The sequence below is a fragment of the Rhinolophus hipposideros genome (assembly GCF_964194185.1).
Source record: "Rhinolophus hipposideros genome assembly, chromosome: 2".
Classification (NCBI taxonomy): Eukaryota; Metazoa; Chordata; class Mammalia; order Chiroptera; family Rhinolophidae; genus Rhinolophus; species Rhinolophus hipposideros.
The window spans coordinates 72,664,054-72,688,078 of NC_138048.1; the positions used below are offsets into that span (position 1 = coordinate 72,664,054).

Below are 24,025 nucleotides of genomic sequence, written 5' to 3' on the forward strand. Positions count from 1 at the left end.
TTTTGGTTCTATTGTCTGAAATTTGTTTTTTTAAAGAAATACTACCGGTATCTTACTGGCAGTCATAGTGGAGCCCTGATGTACAAAACGAGAGCCTAGCAGTCTAAGCAGTGAGGTTCCCATAAGCTGCTAACTTTTTATTGTGAGTGATGGGGCTTTCCATGACATAAAGCTCTTTTTTTTTTTTAAAGCATATGGTAGAAGAAAGAAAATCTTCTTCCTATTCCTATAAGCAGTCATGTGACAAATGTAGTAGATGCCTCCTACCTCCACTCTGCATTCTCTGTGCAGGAGCTGGAATGCAGTCTGCCCTTGTGAAGACTAGATCTGTGAGGGGAACATGCATTCGGCAAATAACCACCCAAATAATCCTTATCATTGCCAGAGTGATACGGTGAAGAGGCACACAAAGGGAGTGTACCGCAGGGGTGGGCGCCTAGCCTGGCTTGGAGGCCTCTTGGTCAGAGTCCAGCTGAAGGAGGGCAGAGGGGCATGTGGGATGCCAAGCAGAGAAGCCGAGGCACGGTCTTATTAAGGAATTTTGACTTTTCCTTAGAATAGTGAGAAAACATTGAGATATGTTAACCAAAGGAATAGGACCAGATCTGTATTTTTAAAGGCAACTTTGGCTGCTGCAAGGAAACTGATTGGAAGGAGCACGAGTCGATGGAAGAGATCAGTTAGTCCAGGCCAAAGAGGGTGATGCTTGAGTTGGACGGTGGTGGAGTGGGGGTTGAGAAAAGTGGGTGCATTCTAGAGAGATGTAGCCTGTAGGACATCCACGAGTGGTGGTTGATTTGACGTCAGAGATGAAGGTGAGTGGGCAGCCACAGAAGGTTTCTGATGTTGGACTAGAACATCCAGGTGGAGAATCAGGTTTGGGAGCTGGAGATGAGATCACTTTTGGAAAGTAGGGAGTTTCGAATTGCTGTGAGGCGGCCACTGGTGGTGCGAAGGATGCCGCTGGGTGGTATAGCGATAGCCACAGAAGAGGGCGGAAGAGGGTTTGACGATGGGAACAAATGGGAATTGTTGGTTTATGGTCATGGAAGGACATTGAAGAGGAGCGAGTCTGGGCCTCAGCTCTGAGAACTCAGTGTAGGGGAAGAGAAGCCAGCAAAGAAGACTGATAAGGATGTAGAACGAGCAGCGAGAGCCATTGATCGTGTTGCACAGAAAATCAGGGATTCAAGCGGCAGGACAGAGTTTAGGGGCCAGCTCTGTAGAATGCTGCCCAAAGGTAGAGTTCGATAACAGTGTCCTTTAGTTACAATGACAAAGAAGATATTTAAAAAGGTAATTTTTGTGTAGTACTTCGGAAACATAGTTCCTCTGTTTTGGAGGAAGAGAAACAACTTGCTCAGGAAGTCAGATCTGGTTTTGGAGTAGAAAGTCATTGATTTGAATTTGGGGTTCGCTACTGTGCACTCCCTGCATGCCCTGGCAGGTGTCATAGTCTTCCCCATACCCTGCTTCCTCAGCTCTGCGGGGAGGCTGCTTACTACTAACAGAGCTTGTTCCCACCACCAAGTTGTTCTAAAAGTTGACCAGGAAAATGGACATGAAAGACCTTTGTCAACTGCCAAGAGCTACACAGATCTTGCTTTTGAAGGACTTGTCAAAGCCAGCTTAAATATTGCTAATGAAACCCACCTCCTGCTTCTATTTAGAGAACTTTTCCTATTTACATGCTCATCCATTTGTGGTCTACTTTCACTCACATTCTCTCTTAGCATTCGCTTTCACTCAGGGTAGCCAGGCACGTCTCACAGAATCTGTGCCAGCTGGAGCCCAAATCCAGAGAAGCTGCTGGTGTGTAAGGTTATTTTTTGGAACTTAAGTAGTTTCTCCCAGATGCTCTTAGACCTCCCCTCCTCCAAAAAGGGAGGGGGAACAAGGTAGGGGCAGGAGGAAGCTGCATATCTCTTTAAAACTCAGTATGTAGGACAACATAGTAAAGCTCTAAAAAAAAATCTCATGGGCAACGGACCATTTGGGGAAATTCTGTCGAGAGTAGTATTTTGGCTGACAGTTATCTTCCTTAATAGATATAAGTTCTTTAATTTTTCAGTGCCTCAGTTTCCTCATTTGTAAAACTAGAAATACCAGTAGCATTTAACCTCTGGGACTGGTGTGAAGATTAAGTGAATTGATTCATAGAAAGCCTGAGAATAGCACCGATACTTAGAACACACTCAGTAAATATTAGTTGTCATTATTATTGGAGTGGGTGCCTTCGGCTGAAGTCAGAGGTATCATTTCCAAAAGTTTAAATTCTTTTATGTGCAGCAGTAAAACCCTCTTGAATAGATTAAAATAAAATGTACCAACAAGTAAGCTTTTATTTATGCCTTGGGAAGCATAGTTGTTATAATACTAGTAGGAACTCAGTTATGTCATTAAAAGAAAAAATGTCAATAGTTTTTGAATCGTAGAATCGCAGATTAGTGTGGAGGCAACGTGCACCAGCTTTGAATTGTGGAGACCATGGTGTAATTTTAGCTCTGGGGCCGTGGGCTGATCACTTACCCTCTTTGAACCTCAGCTTCCTTATAGGCACAATTAAGATACTGTTTACTTTGCAGGATTGTTGTGAGAAGTAAATGGAATCATACACTCGTATACAGAAAGCTTGGCACCATGCCTGATCCAGAAATGGATTGACATTGTTGGGTGAATATTTTGTTGTTATTTTGGAACAGATGATTTCAAAGTTGTTAGTGTTTGTTTGTTTTAAGGGTTTTCTATTTAGACAGCAGTGCCCATTGCCTGCCTTCCTTAATTCTCTAATGTGCCTTTGCTGTTTACTATAAAACCTGGACATTCCCATCCCTTTTTGAGGGCTCTTTTCTGAGAGCACCCCTCTTCCTGTGTCTTGCTAGTGAATCCATCTGCTGTTAACTTAGTCAGCAGTCCTGGCCTTGCTAGCACAAGGAGGCAGCGCATTCGTCCTCCTTCCAAATACACCTCGTTTAGAAGGATCAACGGCCACCTGGAATGTCTTCTCTCCCTAGCCAAGCCTCAGGGGATCTTCTCCTGGAGAACTCTGCTTTTTAATGGATTCTCTTATCATTATTTCTCGCTGTCATTTTCAGTGCTGTATAATTATTATTATCCCATCATTGCTACCAAGTAGCTGCATCATGTCTCATCTCCCACCAGGACCTAAACAAAACCTATCAGAAGACAGAGACCTCGTGATGTCTGAATAGTAGTTTCTGGGCATCAGGGACACAGTACATTAGGAATGATCTCTTCATCCAGAAGGAAGAAATAAGGTAGTCCAGGGTACAGTAAGAGGCTGCTTGGGTTTGAACCTGGCTTTACCATTTACTGCCTTTGTGATCTTGGGTAAGACATGACCTCTCTGCCTCAGTTTGCCTATTTATAAAATGGGATAGTGATAGTTTCAAGGAGTAAATGAGTTAGTACATACAAAGCACTTAGAATAGTACCTTGTACCAAGTAAGTATGTCAATAAGTTCAGGAGAGTTGCACAAGAAACGAAAAATCCTTATTTCCCATTGTCTGCCTTGTTGTTGCTACTCTGAGTTATCTCTTTTTAGGGTGAGGGTTCAATGTTGAATGCAGCTTGAGTAGGCTCAATGGGCAGAGGTAGGAGACGCAGGAAAATCAGTGTGACTTTGCCCCAGTACTGCATTCTCACCCACTAGACCATGCTCCCAGGCCCTCAGCAGAAGAAAGCACCATGAGCAAGAATAACCCTCCCCTTTCAGGGCCGGGAGTGTTAATTTATCAGCACTGCTGAGAAATGGCCTTTAATTTACTTAATCATTAACTGTAGGCGTCCTAATGTGTGCTGCAAGAGGTGGTCACTGGTGGGGGGCAGACCAGCCCTTTATTCCTGGATGTCGTTAGCATCAGCATGAAGACTGAACACTTACTTTCCAGCTGGGGTTTTGCTTTGTCATTCCAGTAACTGAACAGAAATTATGCAACAGTCGGGAGCCAAACTGGATGCTCACTGTCCCGTGAGGGCCTGCCCACAGGTCTTTGACAATGGTCTGCAGTTGCATGAGTGTATGTATCACACTTGTGCTTCAGGAGGCCACGTGGTATGCACGGATTGCTGGCACCTTGCTTCTCAGTGGATCCGGAAGGACTCCTTGTTCTAACGCTCCGGCTGTTCTGCAAGAGGCCTAACTTTCTCCGCATAGTCTTCTGGTCCTCAGATGGGTGGGATTTCCTGCCAAGATGAGGAAGTTGGGCCAAAATTCCTATATTGACTCTCAAAATGCTACTGTTGCTTGAAATCCTTTTGCCCAGATCCCTTCCAACACTTTCAAGGAATGGGAAAGATATGCTAGTATATTATACTTACAGTATTTCATACTACGAAAAAAAACCGGATTAGACATTTGCTTACCGTAGGTGGACGGCAGGGCTTTTCAGTGACAGCACGGAACGAGCGTTGAAGACCTGTCTTCCACTATCTAGGGTCTTCATAGAACTTCTTTTTATTACCTCAAGTCTGAATTTCTTGTGTTTTCATAATTATCATCCTTAATGGTTCCTAACCATAGAACTATGACAACAAAATAGTTTCACAGAAAGTATTATTTCACATGACATTTAAATCGAATTTCTTTCATTTCACTCTTATTTTCTTCAGTGTTTAGTTTTACAGAATCATAGAGGTCAGGGAACATAAGGGACCTCAAAAGTGATTTAATTCACTTCTTCTCTCAAAGCAGAATCCCTTGGACAATATTCCTCAAACAGAGTCATTCAGTCCATTTAACATATAATCTCTGCCTCTACCTTTAGAAGCTTGCAGCAGCATACTCTATTTTTAAGCAACTTGTTCCATTATTGATTCAAGTTCTTGTGAATTGCTGCATTCATATAAGTTATGTCAAAGAAAATTAAAATGCCTTAAACAGCAGCCCCCAAAATGTCGGAAAGCCATTCTTGTTCCCCTGTCTGAGACAATGCTTTGCAATGCAGCACATCCTTGCTTAGACTCTGGAATAAACAGACCTGGGAAATCACCTCATCTGCTCCCTCGTTGAAGTTTGGGTTAAGGTGACTTGTGCAAGGTCATACAACATTCACTCATTCGTTAAACAAATGTGTATTGAGACTGTGTGGTCTGCGGTGTTTGTGTTGGTGGAAGAACAGGACTAGAATCTAGTCTTACTATTTCTGCTCCAGTATTTTTTCCTCCAAGCTATTTGCCTGCCTAAGCTACTCCTGTCCCCAGTAACATGTCACATTGCAGCTGTGGGATATTAATTCTCAAATGTGGATGTTACCTCTGAGTGTGTATAATGGAAAACATGATGTATGTAAAAGATAGACCCAGGATCCCAAGACTGTACACAATGGCATCTAGCCTTGTTTTCCCCAAATCTACCAAAAGAAAAAAAAAGCCAAGTATCTTATCTGACATTTCTTAAGGATATTGAAGGAAGTGCTGATGGTGACAGGAGAGATGCGATATCTTTTTATTGGTTCCTCCCCACACTGTCACTGTACTTCCCACTATATCTCCAATGTACTTCCCACTACATCGCCAACTGATAGATATTCTCCCAGATACTAGAGGCGGTAGTAGGGCATAGTGTGGAAACTATGGAGTCAGACCGACCTGGGCTTGATTCCACACTACTGTTTTCCAGATACATGACATAGAACAATTTACTTCACTTCTCAGAGCCTCAATTTGCTTATCTATACAATGGGAATAATAATAATAAACTCTGTAGTCACATTGTGGGATTAAGAGCTGAAGCATGTGAATCACCCAGTCCAGCAAATACCTGATATTCAGAGACAGTGCCCAATATGATGATTTGTATTCATTCCATGATTTTCCCCTAACTTACCATGTGGCCATCGTGAGAGTCTATAAAAAGAAGAAAATTTAGAAATGACATTTTCCCTGTTTATCTCGTACAGCAATTGTGAGGCTCTATTTAAAATAATCTATGGTGAAGTACTATTTCAGGTTAAAAAAGAAAAACACCCATACATAGAGACTACAATCCTGTACGTTTTTCCAAAAGATTCTTATCCTTATGGAATCCTTAAGGTAGATTCTGGTCCATGGTACAGTCTTTATGATTAGAAAGGAGGTCGTGTTAAGTTTCCCTTTAGGTCCCAGCCAGCTCGGTGTGTGCTATGGAGCTCGCTTTAAGCAGCCAGTGAGAGAGCATCGCAGGATCAGAGCAGATTAATCCCCACTGCCGTGAAAACAACTTGAACCACGTGCTCAGGTGATGTCAACAAACGTCTTCATCAACAAAGGACCAAATCACAAGTCTACAATTTCTTCTTTATCTTCATTTTGATCTTTCCAAGGGAGATTTTGAGGTTTCAAAAGATATGGAGGACCAAGATTTGTTTTCCATTTGTTTGTTTGTATAGACCCTTCTTGATGACTTTTCTTCATTCCGAAAAGAGGACTTACGGTAGCTTACAAAGATTAAGACAGCAACTGAAAATACATGAGAAAATAAAGTAGAAGGGACTGTAAACTAGAAGAGAAAACCAAGATGACGCGAGGGCAGGGTCAGTTCCCAGATTCCTGCACGACGTGGCGTCCAGGTGCACGCGTGGAGGTGGGAGGGCACCAGTCTGACTCCAAGAGTCCTAGCAGCTAAGAGAAGAGGGAAACCCAAAGGATTCCAGATTCATGTTGTCCATCAGGTAAAAATAAACTTGTTACTCAGGCGAGCTTTCTGAGATAATTGAAAACCTGTACACTTGCTTCGTGGTGGTCAGTGATGCTGTGAATAATGTCTGAGGTGATATTCCTGCCATAAACACAGTGATTAGTTTTACTCTGTGGTTCTGATAACATTGTAAAATCCAATTTATGGCCTAGGAGTTCATCGGAGTCACTGCTATAAGAGCCAGAACACCCTGTGCAACTCACACCTTTGTGCTGGTTGAACTTAATTTAAAAAGAACATTTAAAGAAACGAAAGGAGAGAATGCTCAATTCCACAGCCTTTGTCATGAACGCCCATGAGCGTTCTTTCTTATAACTGTAATAAGAATTGAATATTTAAGAGTTAAGGTGATATTCCCTTACAAGAATTGAAAGAACTGAAATTCTACATAGTCAATTTGGGATACATGCATAACCTTTGAGGGTACCCTGAGCAGGGCGCAGGATTGTTTTCCTCATTAAAATGAACAAGTTCATATACTGGAAAGTGCAGCCACACAACCTCTGCCTGGATGTGGCCTGAGGGAACACCCACGGAGAGGATCAAACTGTTCTAAAAAAAGAATCATTCTTTGGGAACACCAGCAGAAGACAAAGGGGACAAGAGCCCCGTGTCCTACTCCACAGAGCACGGCTACAATGATTTTAGCCTGGAACATTTTCAGAGTGGGTATTATCAGTCATCCCTCAACCAGGAGAAAAAAGAAAAACAAAAAACTAAAAAACTAAGAAACTTGAACCCACTGAATATCTCATTTTAAGTGATATAACTTTTAAAGATGCATCCAGGAAGATTTGGATAAAAAATATACTTCTGGGCAGTTCAATCTAGGTGGGGCATCCGCCAAGAGTTTTTGAGTAGTTGGTTTAAGCCGTTCTTTCTTGAAAACAGAACTACTAACATCTTTATGCATAATTTGAATGAAATTTAGAAATGATTTTCCTTTTTTCCACTTTCCACTTAGAGTCTTTATTCCCTTATTTTATTTTGCTGCCTTTCTCGAAGATGGCAAATAGATACCATGCCAATGCCAATTGTAGATGGGTCTCTGTTTAGGAAAACATTCTTAGGCCTTGTCTGTACTCAGCATAAAAGAATATTCTGGTCTGGGAGGGCATAGAAAGGTGAATGGGGTGGTCTGAGGCTCTGCAGGTCTTTCTCCTCTTCTCTTGCCACCCAGTCTACAGTATTCAATGCAATAAATATCAATGGTATCAGGCTCTATATTGGATATAGTGGGAGATAAAAACTAAAGTGGAACAGAGTCCCTGCCCACAAATAGCTTTCAACCTAGAGTACAGAGTAGGTAAGACCGACTGAGAACCATAATCTGAGGTATTGTGATGTAAATTATAAGTACTGATAGGAAGGAAAATACCACCCAAGAAATATAAGAGAATGCTCTGTTGTCTTCTTTTGCCCCAGATTTTTTCCCAGTTCAGTTCAATAAAATTTTCTGTGCACCTGCCAGGTTCCAGGCCCCAAGTGAGTGGCTGGGCGTCCCCCAGGATCAAACACAAGCCTCAAACTGCTACTTCTAGCAAGAGTCTTAAAGCTTTATAAAGGTGTCTGCTTGAGGCCCAGGACTTGGTCTCTCTCTGACATGTTTTCGTATGTCCCATCAAACAGCCTGACGCCCAGGAGGAGGGAGAGCAAACATTTTTCCCGGAAAGGCATTAACACTGAGATGCAGCAGCTGGAAATTGGCAAGGTGCCTTCAGAAGGTTGGGGAAGTGATTTATTTTTCCAGCCTCGCCACAGGAACCAGAGCTCTGGCAGATGCCTCCATGAGTTAGCAGCAGCTGATCTGAGTGAGATCAGTATTAATTATTAGTCACTTTTGAGTGTCTTTCTCAGAAACTACAGAGTACTTGGGAAGCCCAGACCGTCTTGAATTGCAGTCACTACTGTGTACACCTTGCATGGGGACCTGAGTGGCATGTGATTTATAAAGTAGTAGTGATTCCTGGCAAAGAGGTTGAAAACGCACAAATCCTTCACGTAAAAATCCGCTAAATCTTCCAAAAGCTTGATTTTTTTCCCCCCTCAAGAAACAGAGCAATGGTCGGAGTAAAAATCTTGAAATGTTAGCTAAATTAGGGCCATTTCCCGCCAGGAGCCAGATCTGTACACATAATTATTGTATTCTCTATGCTGGCATTGATGTGCTTTGGTTGAGTGTTGGAAATATCTCTGTGTTGGGTCTGTAGTCCAAATTATTCAGTCAGTTCCCATGATGATGTTTTCAACTCATATCTTCCTGTATTATTTTTCTGTAAAACAAATCATCGCATGTCTAGAACTTGACTCCTATCTATCCCCCAACATACTCCTCGCTCCCTTTCCTAAACCTGCTTTTCCTCCTCTGTGGTACCATCCGCCACACTCCTCGGCTGGGAACATCACTCTTCTCACACACCCCATAGTCACCACGCTGCCTATTTTATTCTGGCCGAATTCTAATTTCTCCTGCTAAATTGGCACCTACTCTAGTCCTGGTAGAACAACTGGAAACCTGGGTAGGTTTTCGTCTTTTTTGACTTTGGGCTGCGTCTCCATCCTCAGCGGCAGTTGTGAACATGGACTTCCCCACAGCCTTTGTTTCACCCATCACTGCCCTGTCATTTTCTGCCCAGATCCATAGAATGGCCTTGCACTGTGTTCCAGCTTCTAGTCTTGCCCTCTCCTGTGGCAGTGGGGAGTCCTCTTGAAAATGCACGTCTGATCATGGCATTTGACTGCATATTGTTCCCAGTGACTCCCCATCACCTGCAATCTAAGATGGACAAATAAATAATGACGTGGAAGTGATACACCTTGAGTCTCAAAAATGCAGCTGATCTCCCAAGCCCCGGAGGTGATGGGAAGGTAACAGCAGCCCAGGGGATTGCGGGCGGGAACCACCTCAGGAAGCCCTCCTCATCCTGGGTTCCTTTGGTGTTTGGAATGTCTGTGGTCCATTTAGCTGGGGCTATGACAGAGCTTTTGTATTAGAAAGCCATTTCCCTGGTTGTGCAAAGCTAGCTTGTCAGTGGGATACAGTCATAATCCATTCTATTTTGAATAACTCATTTTTCCTCAGCCAGGCAGTGAAGTGTTGTTGAGAAAGTTAACAAGGGAATGGACCCCCTGTGATGTCCCCTCCAAACCTAGTATTTGAGGAAGTAGAAATCCTAATGCCAGTGCTGGGCTCTGACACAAAGGGAAGGGCCTATGGCATTTCTCCAAAGGGGCGCTAATGGCATGTGGCATGGGGAAATACTTTGTGATGTATGACTATGCTGCACATTGCGGGCCCCTCATGCTAAGTGGCTGGCAGGCATGTCCTTCCGTCACTGGGACAACCAGGAAACCTCCCACACTCCCCCACACATTCCAAATGCTCCAGGGACCGGGAACAGTATTATCCCTTGTTGGGATACATTAACTCCTGTGACTGCTCCTGAGGTGTTCTTCTTTCCTGAGAGTATAACGAAGAGCCGGATTAATTTGTGATCTTTCTCTCACTCCTGTTGCCACTTCACCTTCTGTAGTGATGAGCTCAGACTGGAGTCACCCTGCTTGGCCTTGCAGTCAAGCTCCACCACTCAGTGGGCATGACCTTGAACGTGGGCATAACCTTAAGCAATTACGTAATCTCTCTGGGCTGCAGTCTTTTTCATATAAAATGGGGAATAATAACAAAATCTACCTCAGAAGATTTTTGTGAAGATTAAATAAGATAAAGCATGAAAGGTGCTTACCACATAGTCCACTGTCGGAGCCATGGTGATAATTGTATGAGATGATGATGGTTCCTGAGCTTACGGGTCTTGAGCAAGAAGTTGAAATTGACACTCAAAAGTGAATAGTCCAGAAAATAAAGAAAGACAGCCTGGTGTGTCAGAAAGGGTAGTGGCCTGGGTGGGAATCAGTAAATTCTGTTGAGCCCTCAGCCATTAATTACTGTATGGACTAGAACATGTCACTTCACTTCTCTGGTTTCTGCTTTGTCTATGAAGTGTTTGCCCTATGTGGTGTCGTAAAGAAAGGATGACATGAGTATTGTGAATGTGTTTTAAAACGTATAGAATCTCATAAACCGTTTGGTGAGATGTAACAGGTAACATTATAAAAATTGATGTTTCCTACCCCTGATTTGAAAACCTCCATCAGCCAATTGGGAGACAGCACTTAATGGGAACTTCTCAGGAGAGACATAACCTCGGATAGGCTACTTGCATGGTAAATAGCTGGGTGTTTCTGTGTGACACCAAATTGCTCTCTGTCACCCCATCCTTGCCAGTGTGTCCCCCAATAGTGCAGGAGAGACAGCGCCTTCAGGCCTGTAGGCATCTCTCATTAAGAGCTCACTCGTATACTCAATTCTGGACCCTTCCCTGCTGGCTTCCCCGCGCCCTCCCTCCCCATTGTGCCAGGTTCCTTCAGGGTTGTCTGCTTGTTGCCCCACAGCAACAGAGGCGGGAGAAGGAGCTTCGGAAGCAGCAAGAGCGGGAGCAGCGCCGGCACTACGAGGAGCAGATGCGCCGGGAAGAGGAGCGGAGGCGTGCAGAGCATGAGCAGGTACAGCTGGGACCAGGCAGCCCCGCAGGTGGCCCCGCTGTGAACTCCAGCACTAGCTGTCTCAGGGGCGTGGGTCACCTTCTCGTAGGACTGCGCAGTTGAAGCAGGTTCTTATTCTTTCTCAAGCAACTCTTCTCTCTCACCTATTCAAGAAGTCAAAGCACAACCTTGGCAATGCCCACGCATTCAGCCTTGCTTCCTGCCCAGGCCAGAGTCCTCTGACACACCTTGATCTCTTGATTCTTCCAACCCGGGGTATCTACTTTGAAGGTAGCGCTGCAGCACATGCTACTCTTTCATTGCTTCAGGAGAGCTTTTCTCCTCAGGCAGTCTCTGGTCTCCATAACTTGGAGCCATTGATGCAGGCCCCTTTCTCTTTGTCAGAGTCACATTTAACAGCACAGTGCAACTCTGCAGGCTGTTTCTGTTCCAAAGACAGTGCACAATGGTATTCAACAACTGTTTTATCCCTGCTGCTTGCACAGGATCATCTGCACTTTATAGCATTGTTAATTCCAGGTAGCCCATAAAGAGGAAACCTGTAATGAAAAGCTTTAAAATGTAGCTGGGTTTATTAAAACCGAAGAGTCACAGCAAAGCACCGAGCCATCTCGGTACGATGTTGCAGGTAGCGGGCTTGTGCCTTTGACTGCATTGAAATGCTTTTGCTTTGGTGCTCATACTTTTCCTGTTTTGTGAGGAGGTGTCTGGGTATTTTTTTTTCCCTCCTTCCTTCCACACTTAACTTGGCTGCTCTTGTCACCTTTGAAATTACCTGTTCTTTTTCTCTCTCTTTCTCTCTTTGTGTTCCTCTGAATTCTCTGCTGCCTACCTCTCCAGGAGTACATCAGGCGACAGTTAGAGGAGGAGCAGAGACAGTTAGAGATCTTGCAGCAGCAGCTACTGCATGAACAAGCGCTACTTCTGGTAATGGGAAAGCCAAGGGCCAGCTGAACTGCTCTGTGTTCCTCGTGGGTGTGGGGGTGTGTGTACATGCATGTGTATGTTTGTCCTGAAGAGGGGATCCTTCAAGCCTCATGGATCTCAAAAAATCTCATAGAAACTTTACACATTTCCTGACCCAGTTTGCCGAGTCTTAATACATTTAATATTCTTGTTGTGTATTCTTTATTAACGCCATCTATCTGGAAAACTTGAACATGATTCCAGCCTTTTTATAAGTTCAGGCTGTTTTTGAGACCCACTGTGTTTACTGCAGAGTAATTTTTAAGGTCATTTGGAACATGCTGGAATACAGTCACAGCAAAATGTGCCTCTTCCATAAGAACCCAGTCAGCTCTGCAGTCATATTTCATTTGCAGACTATTAGTTTTACCCTTACGATGGAAACATGTTGTGTACCCTGCTCATGCAGTGTCCACTAGAAGTACTTTTTTTTATTATTGCAGTGCTCTCCAAAGGAGCTCCTTGGTATATGTTTTTTTTTTAAGTGAACGTTTTATCCAGTTTCATTATGATATTTTTTAGCCAGAACATAATCTTAATAATAGTTTTTGTTGATCCAAGTTCTGTTAAAAGATGATCAAGGCAATATCTTTAGTACTCGTTTAGTTTTGTACTTAATCCTACATATTTGAATGGTTTAATTAGCAAATCAGGAAGTGGATGGCTCCTTATAGGGGTTGTGTACTGATCATCCAGATGTCATTATTGCCACTTTCCTGGTTGTAATTCGTCAGTGATAAGTCACTTTGCAATGGATGGTGTTCTGTAGGGATTGCCATTAAAGCAATAGTGTTTTCATTAAATGCCACATTCGTGTAGATGCTAACCCAAGGCTGTAGCTTGTCTCCATAGCACATCCTGATATCCTCCTGTTGTTCTGTTAGTATTGAGGCCTTTTTTTATTTACCAGCACTTTTGACTCCATTGCATGCTTAGCTGGTCCTGGCCAATGGTTCCTGTATGGTGATGTGGCCTTTTTTTGCTGCTCTTTCCTGATCTGGACAGGAATATAAGCGCAAACAATTGGAAGAACAGAGACAAGCAGAAAGACTGCAGAGGCAGCTAAAGCAAGAGAGAGACTACTTGGTTTCCCTTCAACATCAGCGGCAGGAGCAGAGGCCAGTGGAGAAGAAGTCACTGTATCATTACAAAGAAGGGATGAGTCCTAGTGAGAAACCATCATGGGCCAAGGAGGTAAGTGAGCAAGCAAGTGTAGTCACGCCTTGTTGGCCAGGCTATTGGCTCTAATGAGTTCATCCAGTCACAGTGGAGAGTTAAAGTAGTGCTGTGAAGCTAGAAGACAATTCTTCATGATGTGCATGCTTTGCATTTGGGAGTCATAACACTATTTCTTAGAGAAATAGCAAGGCACCTTAATCCATTTATAGTTGGATTTCGTTTTGTTTTGTTTTGTATTTGCTGATGCAGGAGATTTTTATAAGCAACAACAGGAAGTAGAAAAATAATTTTCCTTATAGGAGTCCAGTTGAGTTTGTAGCATGAGGATTTTCAGTGACTTTTCTATGGAAGAATATGATTTAGGAATTAACGAATTCTATGTAAAATCATTTCCCATCCATACCCGGACCCTGAAACTGATCATTAGCATTGTGACTAACATTCCCTTGTCTTTTATGGTACTGATGGAACGCACAGTTGGCCTCAGACTTGTGTTTGAGGTATTCATTTCCAGGGTCACAGCTCATTTGTATTTGTTTTGTAAACATTTCCAAAGTAGTGGCCCTTCATTTGCTCACCTACTAGATTAAGGAAGGAGTTTCAGGAACTTGGCTCTGTGATAAGCTATTTTTAAAAATCTCATTAAAAACTGTGTGGATGGTAGAAAAAAAAGTGGGTGATAACCAAATGGGTAAAGCAAGCAAACAAAATAATAACTCTAACCAAGATCAACAACCCTTCCAGGGACTCACGGTGTCACTTCATGTGCACAACACGCTGGTTTTCAGTTCTATCATTATTTGTGGCATCTAGTGATTTCCTTTATTTTTTTGTGAGTATAGCTAGTCATTTGAAAGGATGTTGGCATTATTTTGTATTTTGTTCTAGTATCTTCACGTATTTACAGCTAGAGCTTATTTCAAGTTATCTAGACTATGATATAATATTACCAGAACCAGATTTCTTATAGAAGATCCCATTTTTTAATAAAAATTTTTCTGTCTTTTTATTTTTCTATTCTATCTTATATATATAGAGAGAATATGCTTAAAATAGTGTCCTAATGTTAACGACAGTTGTTTATGGGAGGAAGAAACTACAGGGTTTTTTCTTTAATTTTTTTCTACTTTTATGTATTATTTAAATCCTTTGTGGTGATCATGCACTATTTTTACAAAAATAACATTTTCTTTTAAAACTTAAAAAAGTTAAATCTGTAGAGAAAATCATTTATTCATTGTAGAGAACATTTTTGATTACTTTCCCTTTGAGTCTGTAAATATGATTGGTATTTACCTATGTCTGTAACAGCTGCCTCTCTCTCTTAGATCAATAATTCAAATGTGTGACCCTACTCTAAGGTACAGCGCTGACTCCTTAATAACCCACCTGTTCTTCCAGCTAATCAGAATCACTGTGCTATTAAACAGCAGTTGACATGCATCCTGGCTGGCAGAGATGTGCCACCTTCTTCCTCTGCTAAACCATTGTCCAGCCATGCCAAGTTGACACCCTCAGCTAAGCCAAACTCACAGCTCCTGATTATGGAAAATGTTCAGAAGGCTGGAAAACTAGCCTCTACTAAGCTAATGACGGTAGCACCTGCAGAAATTAATGATTCCAGATCAAGACTTCTGTTTGAGCATCACTCATGCAAGAAACATGGACCAGCTTGTCCTATTAGATTTGGTCTTGAAGTACAACTGAAGCCTTAGGAGGCCTCGAAGACCATAGAAAGATCTCAAAAGTGATCTCACTCATAAGAATGTAGCCCAACTACAGAGTTAAGATCTAAGGTCATTTGTTTGTCCTCTCCCAACATCTTCGAAATGGTAAATCCCCAGCTGTCCATAGCTTCAATTAAGGAGGGCCTTAGAGACTCATGTGGACCTAGGCAGGAGGGCCAAGAGTTCATGCATCCTTACAAGTACCTCTGCTCCTCTGAGAAGTGCTGCATCGCTAAATGACTTCTCCTTGACTCATGACCACCTGGCTTTCAGTGTTCCCAGCCCCAAGCATAAGTTTAGGACAGGGACACCTGCGTATCCCATTGGGGAAGACTGTGATTCCTTGCAAAGCATCCCAGAATTCCTTCTTTCGCCTGTGCAGCTTCCTCATGCACAAATGTACCAGAAAGGGGGAAAAAATCTGGTGTAGTTACCACTTCCTTCCTTCTGCCTCTTACCCAATACATTCTGATTTGCACTGAACCACTTTGACTTAATTGTTTTCTAGTTACTATTTGTCCTCATCATTAAATGTCCTGTCCTATCCTCTCTATTCAGAACTAGTTCATAGTTCCCGAGCTTTCAGAAGCTATGACACTCCTACAGGCAAAACTTTGCAGTTACTATCAAGGAAGTTTTTTAGAACTCCTAATTCCCCTGTGTTTCCTGGCCAGGCTCCTGGTAGTAAAAGAAACAAAGCATTTGAGCATGCAAAGAACATAGCTGTGTCATCAAGCACTCCTGAGGTTCCCTGGCCATCATAAGTCTGGGTCACCTCTGATGGGTGACATCTTCCTAGGTCCCTGGCTTCCCTAGCAGCTGGTGCTTTCCCTTTGGGCTTCGTGCACTTCTAGACATGTGGGAACATTCTTTTGGGATTTCATACTTAGCCCTATTCCCTGGGTGTGCTTAACATAGTCCAGCTTCCAACTAACGATCAATCTATTCATGAGACAGTTCCCAAATCTTAGAGTGGGTGTTCATATTTTAGAAGAAAGATGAAACATTTAGATGATAAAATGAGTGACAAGTGCTAACTTTGGGATTGGAGCGACTGGTGTACAGACAAGAACAAATAATTGTCTGCCTTGGTTTGATTCCTTGTTATTTTTAAAACCCACTTCTTAAAATGGGAATAAAAATGAGTGTGAGGATGATTATCTCCTTAATCTTTTAATGTTTATCATCAGCAATGTATGAACTTTTCTTTTAGAGTATTATTTACAGATTTCTTATAGTAGGAAGGTAGCCAAACAGTAGCACACATTTGAGGACTTGAGATATGGACAGTAACCCTAGCTCAGCAGTACCTTACTTATGAACTGATAAAAAGAACGTGGGTTAAATTCTCTCCTGGAGGTAGAATAAAAGATACAATTTTCTTTTTCAAATGCATCCTCTGCCAGGGTATACATTTGAAAATCTCCTCACCAGGAGGGAGGGAGCAGCTGTTCCCAGGCCATGGTTTACTGTGATGTAGTGTTGGGGCTTTTTGCCCTGTGTGCCCTTAAAGATACCAGCCATATTCTACCCACTGCAGACTCCTCTGTTATCTGTGTCAGTGTTTGTTTTCTCACTACTCTGTACCTTCTCATCAGGGTGGTTTTTCCTTCTTTGATTACTTTTTCATATACTTCTCTTCTTTGTTCCAAATCAACATTTATTCATAAACAGTGTAATATTGTTATAATGATTCTTCCTCTTAGTTTTTGTTGCTTTTTTTTTTTTTGTGGAGCATAAGTCATCGCATTTCCCATTACCTTTCTTATCAGTCTGTTGGATGCAGAAAAAGCAAAAGAAAATACTCAATCATTTGCAAATCTTTTTGAGCTATTACCTCTCTTCTTGTACTGACTATTCTATCTATCCTGAATGTAACACTCACTTTGTTTCTCAGATATCAACCGAAAAAGAACATTAATGTCTCTATTAAAAGGAGGAGCGGGGCTTTGGGGAGAGGGTATTTTCATTCCTTTCAAATTCTCTGCCTTTTCTGATTTGGAATGGAAGTCACATTTGGTCTGTGAAAACATCAGTATGATTCTGTTAAACATCAGCAAGATTTGAAGGTCTTTGTTTTTCTCACTGTCACTTTTTGAATGATAATGATTCCTTTTCTTATAATTCCTTTTTTCTTATAATGGAACAGATTCCTTTCCTTAAAATGGTATGCGATTGTCTGGGCCTGGCAGTAACTGTGTTCCTTCATACCCCACCCTCATACTTTTTGTGTTTTTTTGCACCAATATGCAGCAATGACAGAATGCTCTGTCAACATGAGTACTACACTAGACTGTATTTTTATATTTTTTAACATTCTCTCATGTTCTCTCTCTATGATGCATGCCAGTCATCTGGCCATGGTTTTATTTGGCTGATGATGGGCCAGGATATCTCTTTATGTCCTATCAGCTCATTGGACTATGAAATCCCTGTACATAAGAACTCTCCATTTCCACTTGGTTTTCTCTGCTCTACACTGATGTGTTGTTTTCTTTGTATGAGTTATTTTATATTTGAGTTTCCTAAATTACCATTTAGAGAGTTTACAGCTCTGCTCCCATCTTTCTTCAGTCCCTGCTTATCTCTCTTAAGATTTAGCTTGAGAGAAACCTGGAAGGTAGCAGTAAGGGGTTTCAGTTCAAGTCCTTCCACTTCCTTGCTGTGTGACCTGGAACAAGTCATAGCCTTCCTGAAGTATGGCTTCCCATCTGTACTTCGAGTCTTGCAGTCTGCAGAGTCATGGACACGTATGTGAATCTGCCATTGAAACTGTAGGCACTTCACAAATGCAAATGAAATCCAGTATTCAGCATATTTATATTTTGTTCCCAAGGCCATTGTCACCCACAAGGAATAAATATTTTGCCTCTGTTGTTTCTGGCTTGGATTTCACATGAGCAGTTCCCAGGCAACTCCCATCTCCTGTACCCACCTCTCCGCAGTGATGCACACTTCTTCATTTCCTATCTCAGCTTGCTAAAGATTCACCTCATTACTTTTGAGTTCTGTGCTTCATTCATATGAGAATCTGTGTTTTTCTCTGGAATCATTTGTTAGTGGATCTTGGAAAAGTAGTCCAGGCTCTTATCTTCAGACAAGACTGCATTTTAAGCATTCCATATGAGTGAGAGTTTTCCCTATCATCAAAGGGGCCTCACAGAAGAGGTATCCCCAATCTTGCTCGATAACCATCTGCCCATGTGGTTTTGCCAATGACTCAACTCTTGATGTGACCAGTGAGCACAGGGTCAAAGTATCCAGTGAGCCCTTCAAAGTTATTTGTTGATTCTGTCTCTTTCACCAGCATTGCCAGTATAGACAAAAATTCAAACTGTTTTGTTCAATTAGAGTAAAAAGGAATTCCCAAAAGACTGTGTTCAGTTTACCACATATTAGCTCTTACGTATTGGGTCATATTAGGTCTTCTACGACCTTCATAGACCCCACATATAATTTCTTATTAAAATCCACCCGTACGATGTAATAAATATGTTTTTGCTGTCAACATTTTAAAAATTACTTCTATAATTTTGTTTTGAATTTCTCTCAGCAAATATTCATTATTGCTAAGTGAGACATTGTAAGTTATAAATTGTTTTCAAATGTACAAAGCAATTTAACTGTCAACATTGATATAATGTTTCCTTTTATACATGTTTAAATATATTTTTATTTATTTTGGAAAAAAATTTTTCAAATCGTGTAATCAACACATTAGTTTTCAGGTCTTTTGTATGTATGTAGCTTTTATGCATCTCAGAGGCCTTAGACATTACGCCTATAGTACCCAATGGGTAACATCACCCTGCCTGGAGCAGAATTTTGTTTCTGAGACCATAGTTATTTTTTCTTTCTCCCTATAATGCTATAATAAATAGCATATCATTTCTGCAGAGTTATTTTAGCTTTGATGTTATAACAGTTCTTTTAATAAGAAAAATGTTGCTTTTTTAGTATAATTGATGAGTCTCTCCTAATGTTGTTCTCTATATTCATTGATAATCCCTTCACCTATGAAATCCTTTGTAACAGCTATTTTTTATTGTTATGGTCTGGCACCTTGACACTGTCTGATGCAACCAGAACACTCTTTTTTGATGGTACTTCTGGTATTTCACGTCCAACAGGAGGTTGGAGAAGATGCTCAGCTAATAGATTTTTTTTTTGTAGTATTGTACAAGCCAGGTTGAAACATATCTTTATTAGACTCCAGTTTTCAATCACATGTACTCTTATTCTGGGAGGGGGTGGCAGGAGACACTTTCTTCTTTTGTCTCACTCACATCTCTCCTGTTTAGTTAGTAGACATAAGATGTGATAAGTCAGGAGACAGCGCTTTTCCGAGTATCAAAATAATCAGAAAGGCCCATTCCTAGATACACTATTTAGCTTCTCCTCTGTCCATCTGAAACTGTTATTAGATTGTTTGAGTTGATATCTTTCCTCTAATACTCATGTTGTTCCTTTACTGCAAAGGCAATGGGCAGCAGTATCTTCCTAAATACTTTGGAACAAGGATTTTTTTTTGAGACAGTGTGTAGCCAGAGGCCTCCTTGTTACAGCATTCTCATAAATCTTCAACTTTATTTTGGACAAACTCCAACCCAGGAAATTTCACCGTCCTGGACCCATTCTGGCATAATTTGCAAAGTGTAACATTAGATTATTTATACCAGGTATTTCAGAATGGGACAGACTGAAACACACTAATGGTGAGATTTAGTGTCTAAATTAATTGATACAAAGCATAAGAAATTTTACTAGAAGCACATTAGTAATACCTGTAGTCTACTCGAACCCATTAATTACTTATGAAAATCAGCACTCCTCTTCCTGCCCTATTTGTTTCTAATGACAGCTTTAGGGCCTGTGCTGCCTGTGGTCCTATTAGAGGCCAAGATGCTTTCTTTGCTGGAACCTGGTTGCTGGCAGTTGCCAAAGGAAGTCTTTATCTCACAAAATAGTTTCTTTGCTCCAAATGGAACCTTTGGGGACATACTTTTCGACTGTTGTTTTTAATGTGCTGTCTCTAAATGTGTACTTAAAACTGAAGATATTTTACAGTTAATAAAATAATAATGATGAGTAGTCTTTACTCCCTGGATATACAGAGGGTGCCAAAAAATGTATATACATTTGAAGAAAGAAAAACTATTAAAATTGTAATAATACATACCAATAACAGAAGATGAATATAAGTCATGTTTGACTTTACAAACGGTTAAACAATTACAAGAGGTGCTCAAAGTGGTTACCATCTGTGTCCAGAAACTTCTGATTATGGTGAATTACTGCTTGAGCAACGTTGACCAAAGTGTCCACTTGTGTACATTTTTTTGGTACGCCCAGTATTTGGTTCCTGAATGTCAGGTAACAAGTAGCTCTAGTTTGGATAGCCAAATGTTAATCTGAAAGTGTGTCTGAATCTCTTGCATTCCTAAGTTCAGACAACAGTGGTTTGGATGGTGGGAGTTCAGATAGTGACAGGTGCTTAGACATGTGATTTACTGATTAACAATCTTCCCTGGGAATAAGAAAATGGCTAATATTTGATTGATTCTAGTGGTCTGGGAATAGTCACCTTCTTTTTAAAGAGACTAGGATTTGAAAAAGCAATACATCGAATGCCTTGGTCTGAGTTGACCTGTTACTGTCTTTGCAGACTCTTTTTTCGGTGGTCTTACCTTGAAGCTGGCTTTGTTCTTTGCTTTCGCAAATGATTACTGCTGTTGTAATACTTTGCACCCACACATACACAAAGCATGTATGTTCTGGCTGATATCTCTGGCTTTTTGCAGCTAATGTCATTTGGTATGTGGTAAGCTTCTGGGACATGGAATTTCAAAACCAGTGTATGCACCCTGCAGTGGACACCATTTGTGTGTACCCTGCACAGCCGTGGAGGGGGAGGAGATGTTGAAATTACCCCCAAGGAAAGGCAGGAGGGCCGTTGTCTGTTCTGTAGCATTTCCTATCAGGTTAAAATGTTTGCAGTTAATATAAAAGTTTAGAAAACAAACTTATTTTGTATATGAGACTGAGTTTGTCTCTAAAAAGATTCAAAATGGAGTATGGAGGATGAGAAAGAATAAGTTTTTTACTTATTTCAAATCAGGTAGTAAAATGAGTAGACTCTTAGTAGCTACACACACATATTTCTTGAGGACCCGCATGTGGGTCCTATGACAGGCTTTTGTTGTACTTGGTGAGTCAGCAGAAGAGAGTTAGGAATTAAGGGTCATTAGGGTGGAGTGCATTGCCCTGGTGAGTTTGAGATGTACAGCTGTTAAGTTGACCCTAAAGAAATAAAGGAGACGACAAGATGGATCTGGAAGAAAAACCCTAGACTTCTTAAAATTGATCTTAAATTATGTCTAACAGTATCCATCTTGTCGATTCTAAGTGTTCCTTTAAAATTGTCCTTTGAAACAGTCTATCTGCTGCAAAGAAGTACAAAAGGTAACGTTTACCTGTAAAAGGGGCCTTCCTGGTACTGTGAGCCTTCCCTGTGAAACACTTATGATCAGTCATCTGCTTTGGGCTGGAGAAACTCTGCAAGAAAGGGAATGACAAGGACACAGTCAGAGAGGGGAGAGGGTGGAAGTGGGGGAGGGAAAGAGGAGGAGAAGCAAGAATGAGGACCATGTGTGGAGAAATAAGGAGGCGGAAGGGATAGTCAGGTAGTGCAAGCAGGAAATGGAAAGAATGAGGAGGGGTAAAGTATTTTAGAGAGCAGGGAGAGACAACTGAAAAGAAAAGGCCTACAAGGAGAAAAAGAAAATGATAGAGGAAGTCTATTTAAGACAAGCCATGCTCATTAAACGAGGCGCCTGGAACTCCCACTTGCCTATCAGTAGGGCATGTGAAGAAATGGAGGGGTCGGTGTGCTCAGCTTGATCCTCTCGTCAGCCCTCCCATGGTCTTCCCCTCCTTGTCCCATGAGTCAACTCACAGCAATTTTCTGTTTTCCCCAAGCAATCATAATGCCTGCCATACAGTCATTCGCTTTGTCTCTCCCTCACTGACCCTGTGGCTTTATGACCAATCAGCAAGATAACCTCCCAGTCAATGTAAGATGAACTCTTAAGCAGGTCCCAAATTCCCAGCTGACTAAAATAGCACAAGATGAGGGAAGGGTGATGGTTTAAGTATTCTGTGTGTTTTTCATGTTAGTGTTTCCTCTGACAGAACTTTTCACAAATTCTTGATGCAGAGCAGACATGGAGAGTTTTGGCTCCAACACGTTGACCAGAGGGACAGAAAAATGGCTGTGCAGGTGACTGCAGAAAATCCTTGCTAAGAAGGAAATGTGCTTCTCTCCATCTGTCCACTGAAGCTCTCTTCTTTGTTGTTTTTGTTTCTAGGTAGAAGAGCGATCGAGGCTCAATCGACAGAGTTCACCTGCCATGCCTCACAAGGTTGCCAACAGGATATCTGACCCCAACCTGCCCCCAAGGTCGGAGTCCTTCAGTATTAGTGGGGTTCAACCCGCTCGGACCCCACCTATGCTCAGACCAGTGGATCCACAGGTACATTCTCCCCCTCATTCCATCGGTCATTTCAGTAGGGTAGACAGTTAAACCGACAGAAAGCCCAGGAGATTGTAACATAGGTTCAGGCGAAGGACCAGTCAAATGATGGCCCTTACTATAGAATCTATAGCCACAGAGGAGGACCGACTGTATTTCACGGGTAGAGGAATAGGTGAGAAAGAAAAAGCACCATCCTTAACGTTGAGCCAACCACAAAGTCACTTCTTGGTAAATCATCCTCTCTGGAAACCCATAGAAGTTTCTGCAAGGTGGAAATAAACATCTTTTCAGTTTTAATTACCAAAATAAAATTCCTATAGACCTTTGATATACAAACTATTACATTATCTTTATTCCTTGGGATTTTGGCATGATCCTGAAACCAGAAAAATTAAATGGACTTGGATAAAACTGTGTCCTCAAAGCCACTAGTTCTCAAAGTATGATCGCTGGACCAGCAGCATGAGCATCACCCAAAAATTTGGTAGAAATGCAGATTCTCAGGTTCACGTGGACCTGCTGATCAGCAACTCCTGGGGTGGGGCCTAGCAGTCTGGTTTATCGAGCCCTCCAGGAGATTCCGATGCACTGTTCAGTTTGAGAACCACTGTTAGAAGCTATTTGAAAAACGTTACTCCAGTTTTAGAAAAAGAGGACATTTCTGGAAGGTTTAGAGGACTCTTTAAATTATGTATAGCAAAAATGAAGTGAGACAAGTATGTAATTTCATGAAAAATAAAGGTAATGCAGCTGTTTTCACCCAAATGTCTTAAATTTCTTCCAGGCATCTACCTATATTAAGACTTCCACAAAATATTTTGAGGTCACCTTTGAAATATATCATGCTATTTGAGCCAGAGTTAAAAAGAGTAGTGCTAAAAGCAAGGATTCTTGATTTTAAGTTTGCCTTTATATGAGATCCAAGATTTTTCAGTACCAGACAGCTGAGTATATCTTGTACTTGCTTGGTTTTATTTGCATGTAATTTTTCCATGCCCGACCTTCCATAGGGTACATTTTTATAGGAACTTCTCTTTGAACACACAAACTTCCTCTTCTAAAACCCTTAACTTTGTTTCAACATGGATGGACCTAAGCATATTATGCTAAGTGAAATAAGGCAGAGAAAGACAAATATCATATGGCTTCACTTATAGGTGGAATCTTTAAAAAGAAAAAAACAGCAAAACAAAAACAGACTCACAGAGACAGAGACCAAAGGGATGGTTGCCAGATGGGAGGGGGTCGGGGGATGGGTGAAAAAGTGAAGGGAAATATAGTCCATAATATTGTGTAAGTTTACACGGTGACAGGTGATTACTGGAATTAGTGGGGTGATCACATTGTAAGGTATAGA

The 24,025-nt window shown here is 41.5% G+C and overlaps 1 protein-coding gene across 6 annotated transcripts in view; it reads left to right on the top strand.

Moving 5' to 3' along the window:
* TNIK (TRAF2 and NCK interacting kinase) overlaps positions 1-24,025 on the top strand; it is a 364,845-nt gene that overhangs the window by 281,324 nt on the left and 59,496 nt on the right. For 4 of the 6 annotated variants that reach the window (XM_081072831.1, XM_081072832.1, XM_081072833.1 and 1 more), the window contains exons 13-16: positions 11,151-11,261; positions 12,102-12,188; positions 13,233-13,421; positions 22,501-22,665. In XM_081072831.1, coding sequence (XP_080928957.1) covers positions 11,151-11,261; positions 12,102-12,188; positions 13,233-13,421; positions 22,501-22,665 — 552 coding nt within the window. The remainder of the gene's footprint in view (positions 1-11,150; positions 11,262-12,101; positions 12,189-13,232; positions 13,422-22,500; positions 22,666-24,025) is intronic. The other 2 variants (XM_081072835.1, XM_081072836.1) reach the window with 1 other exon arrangement.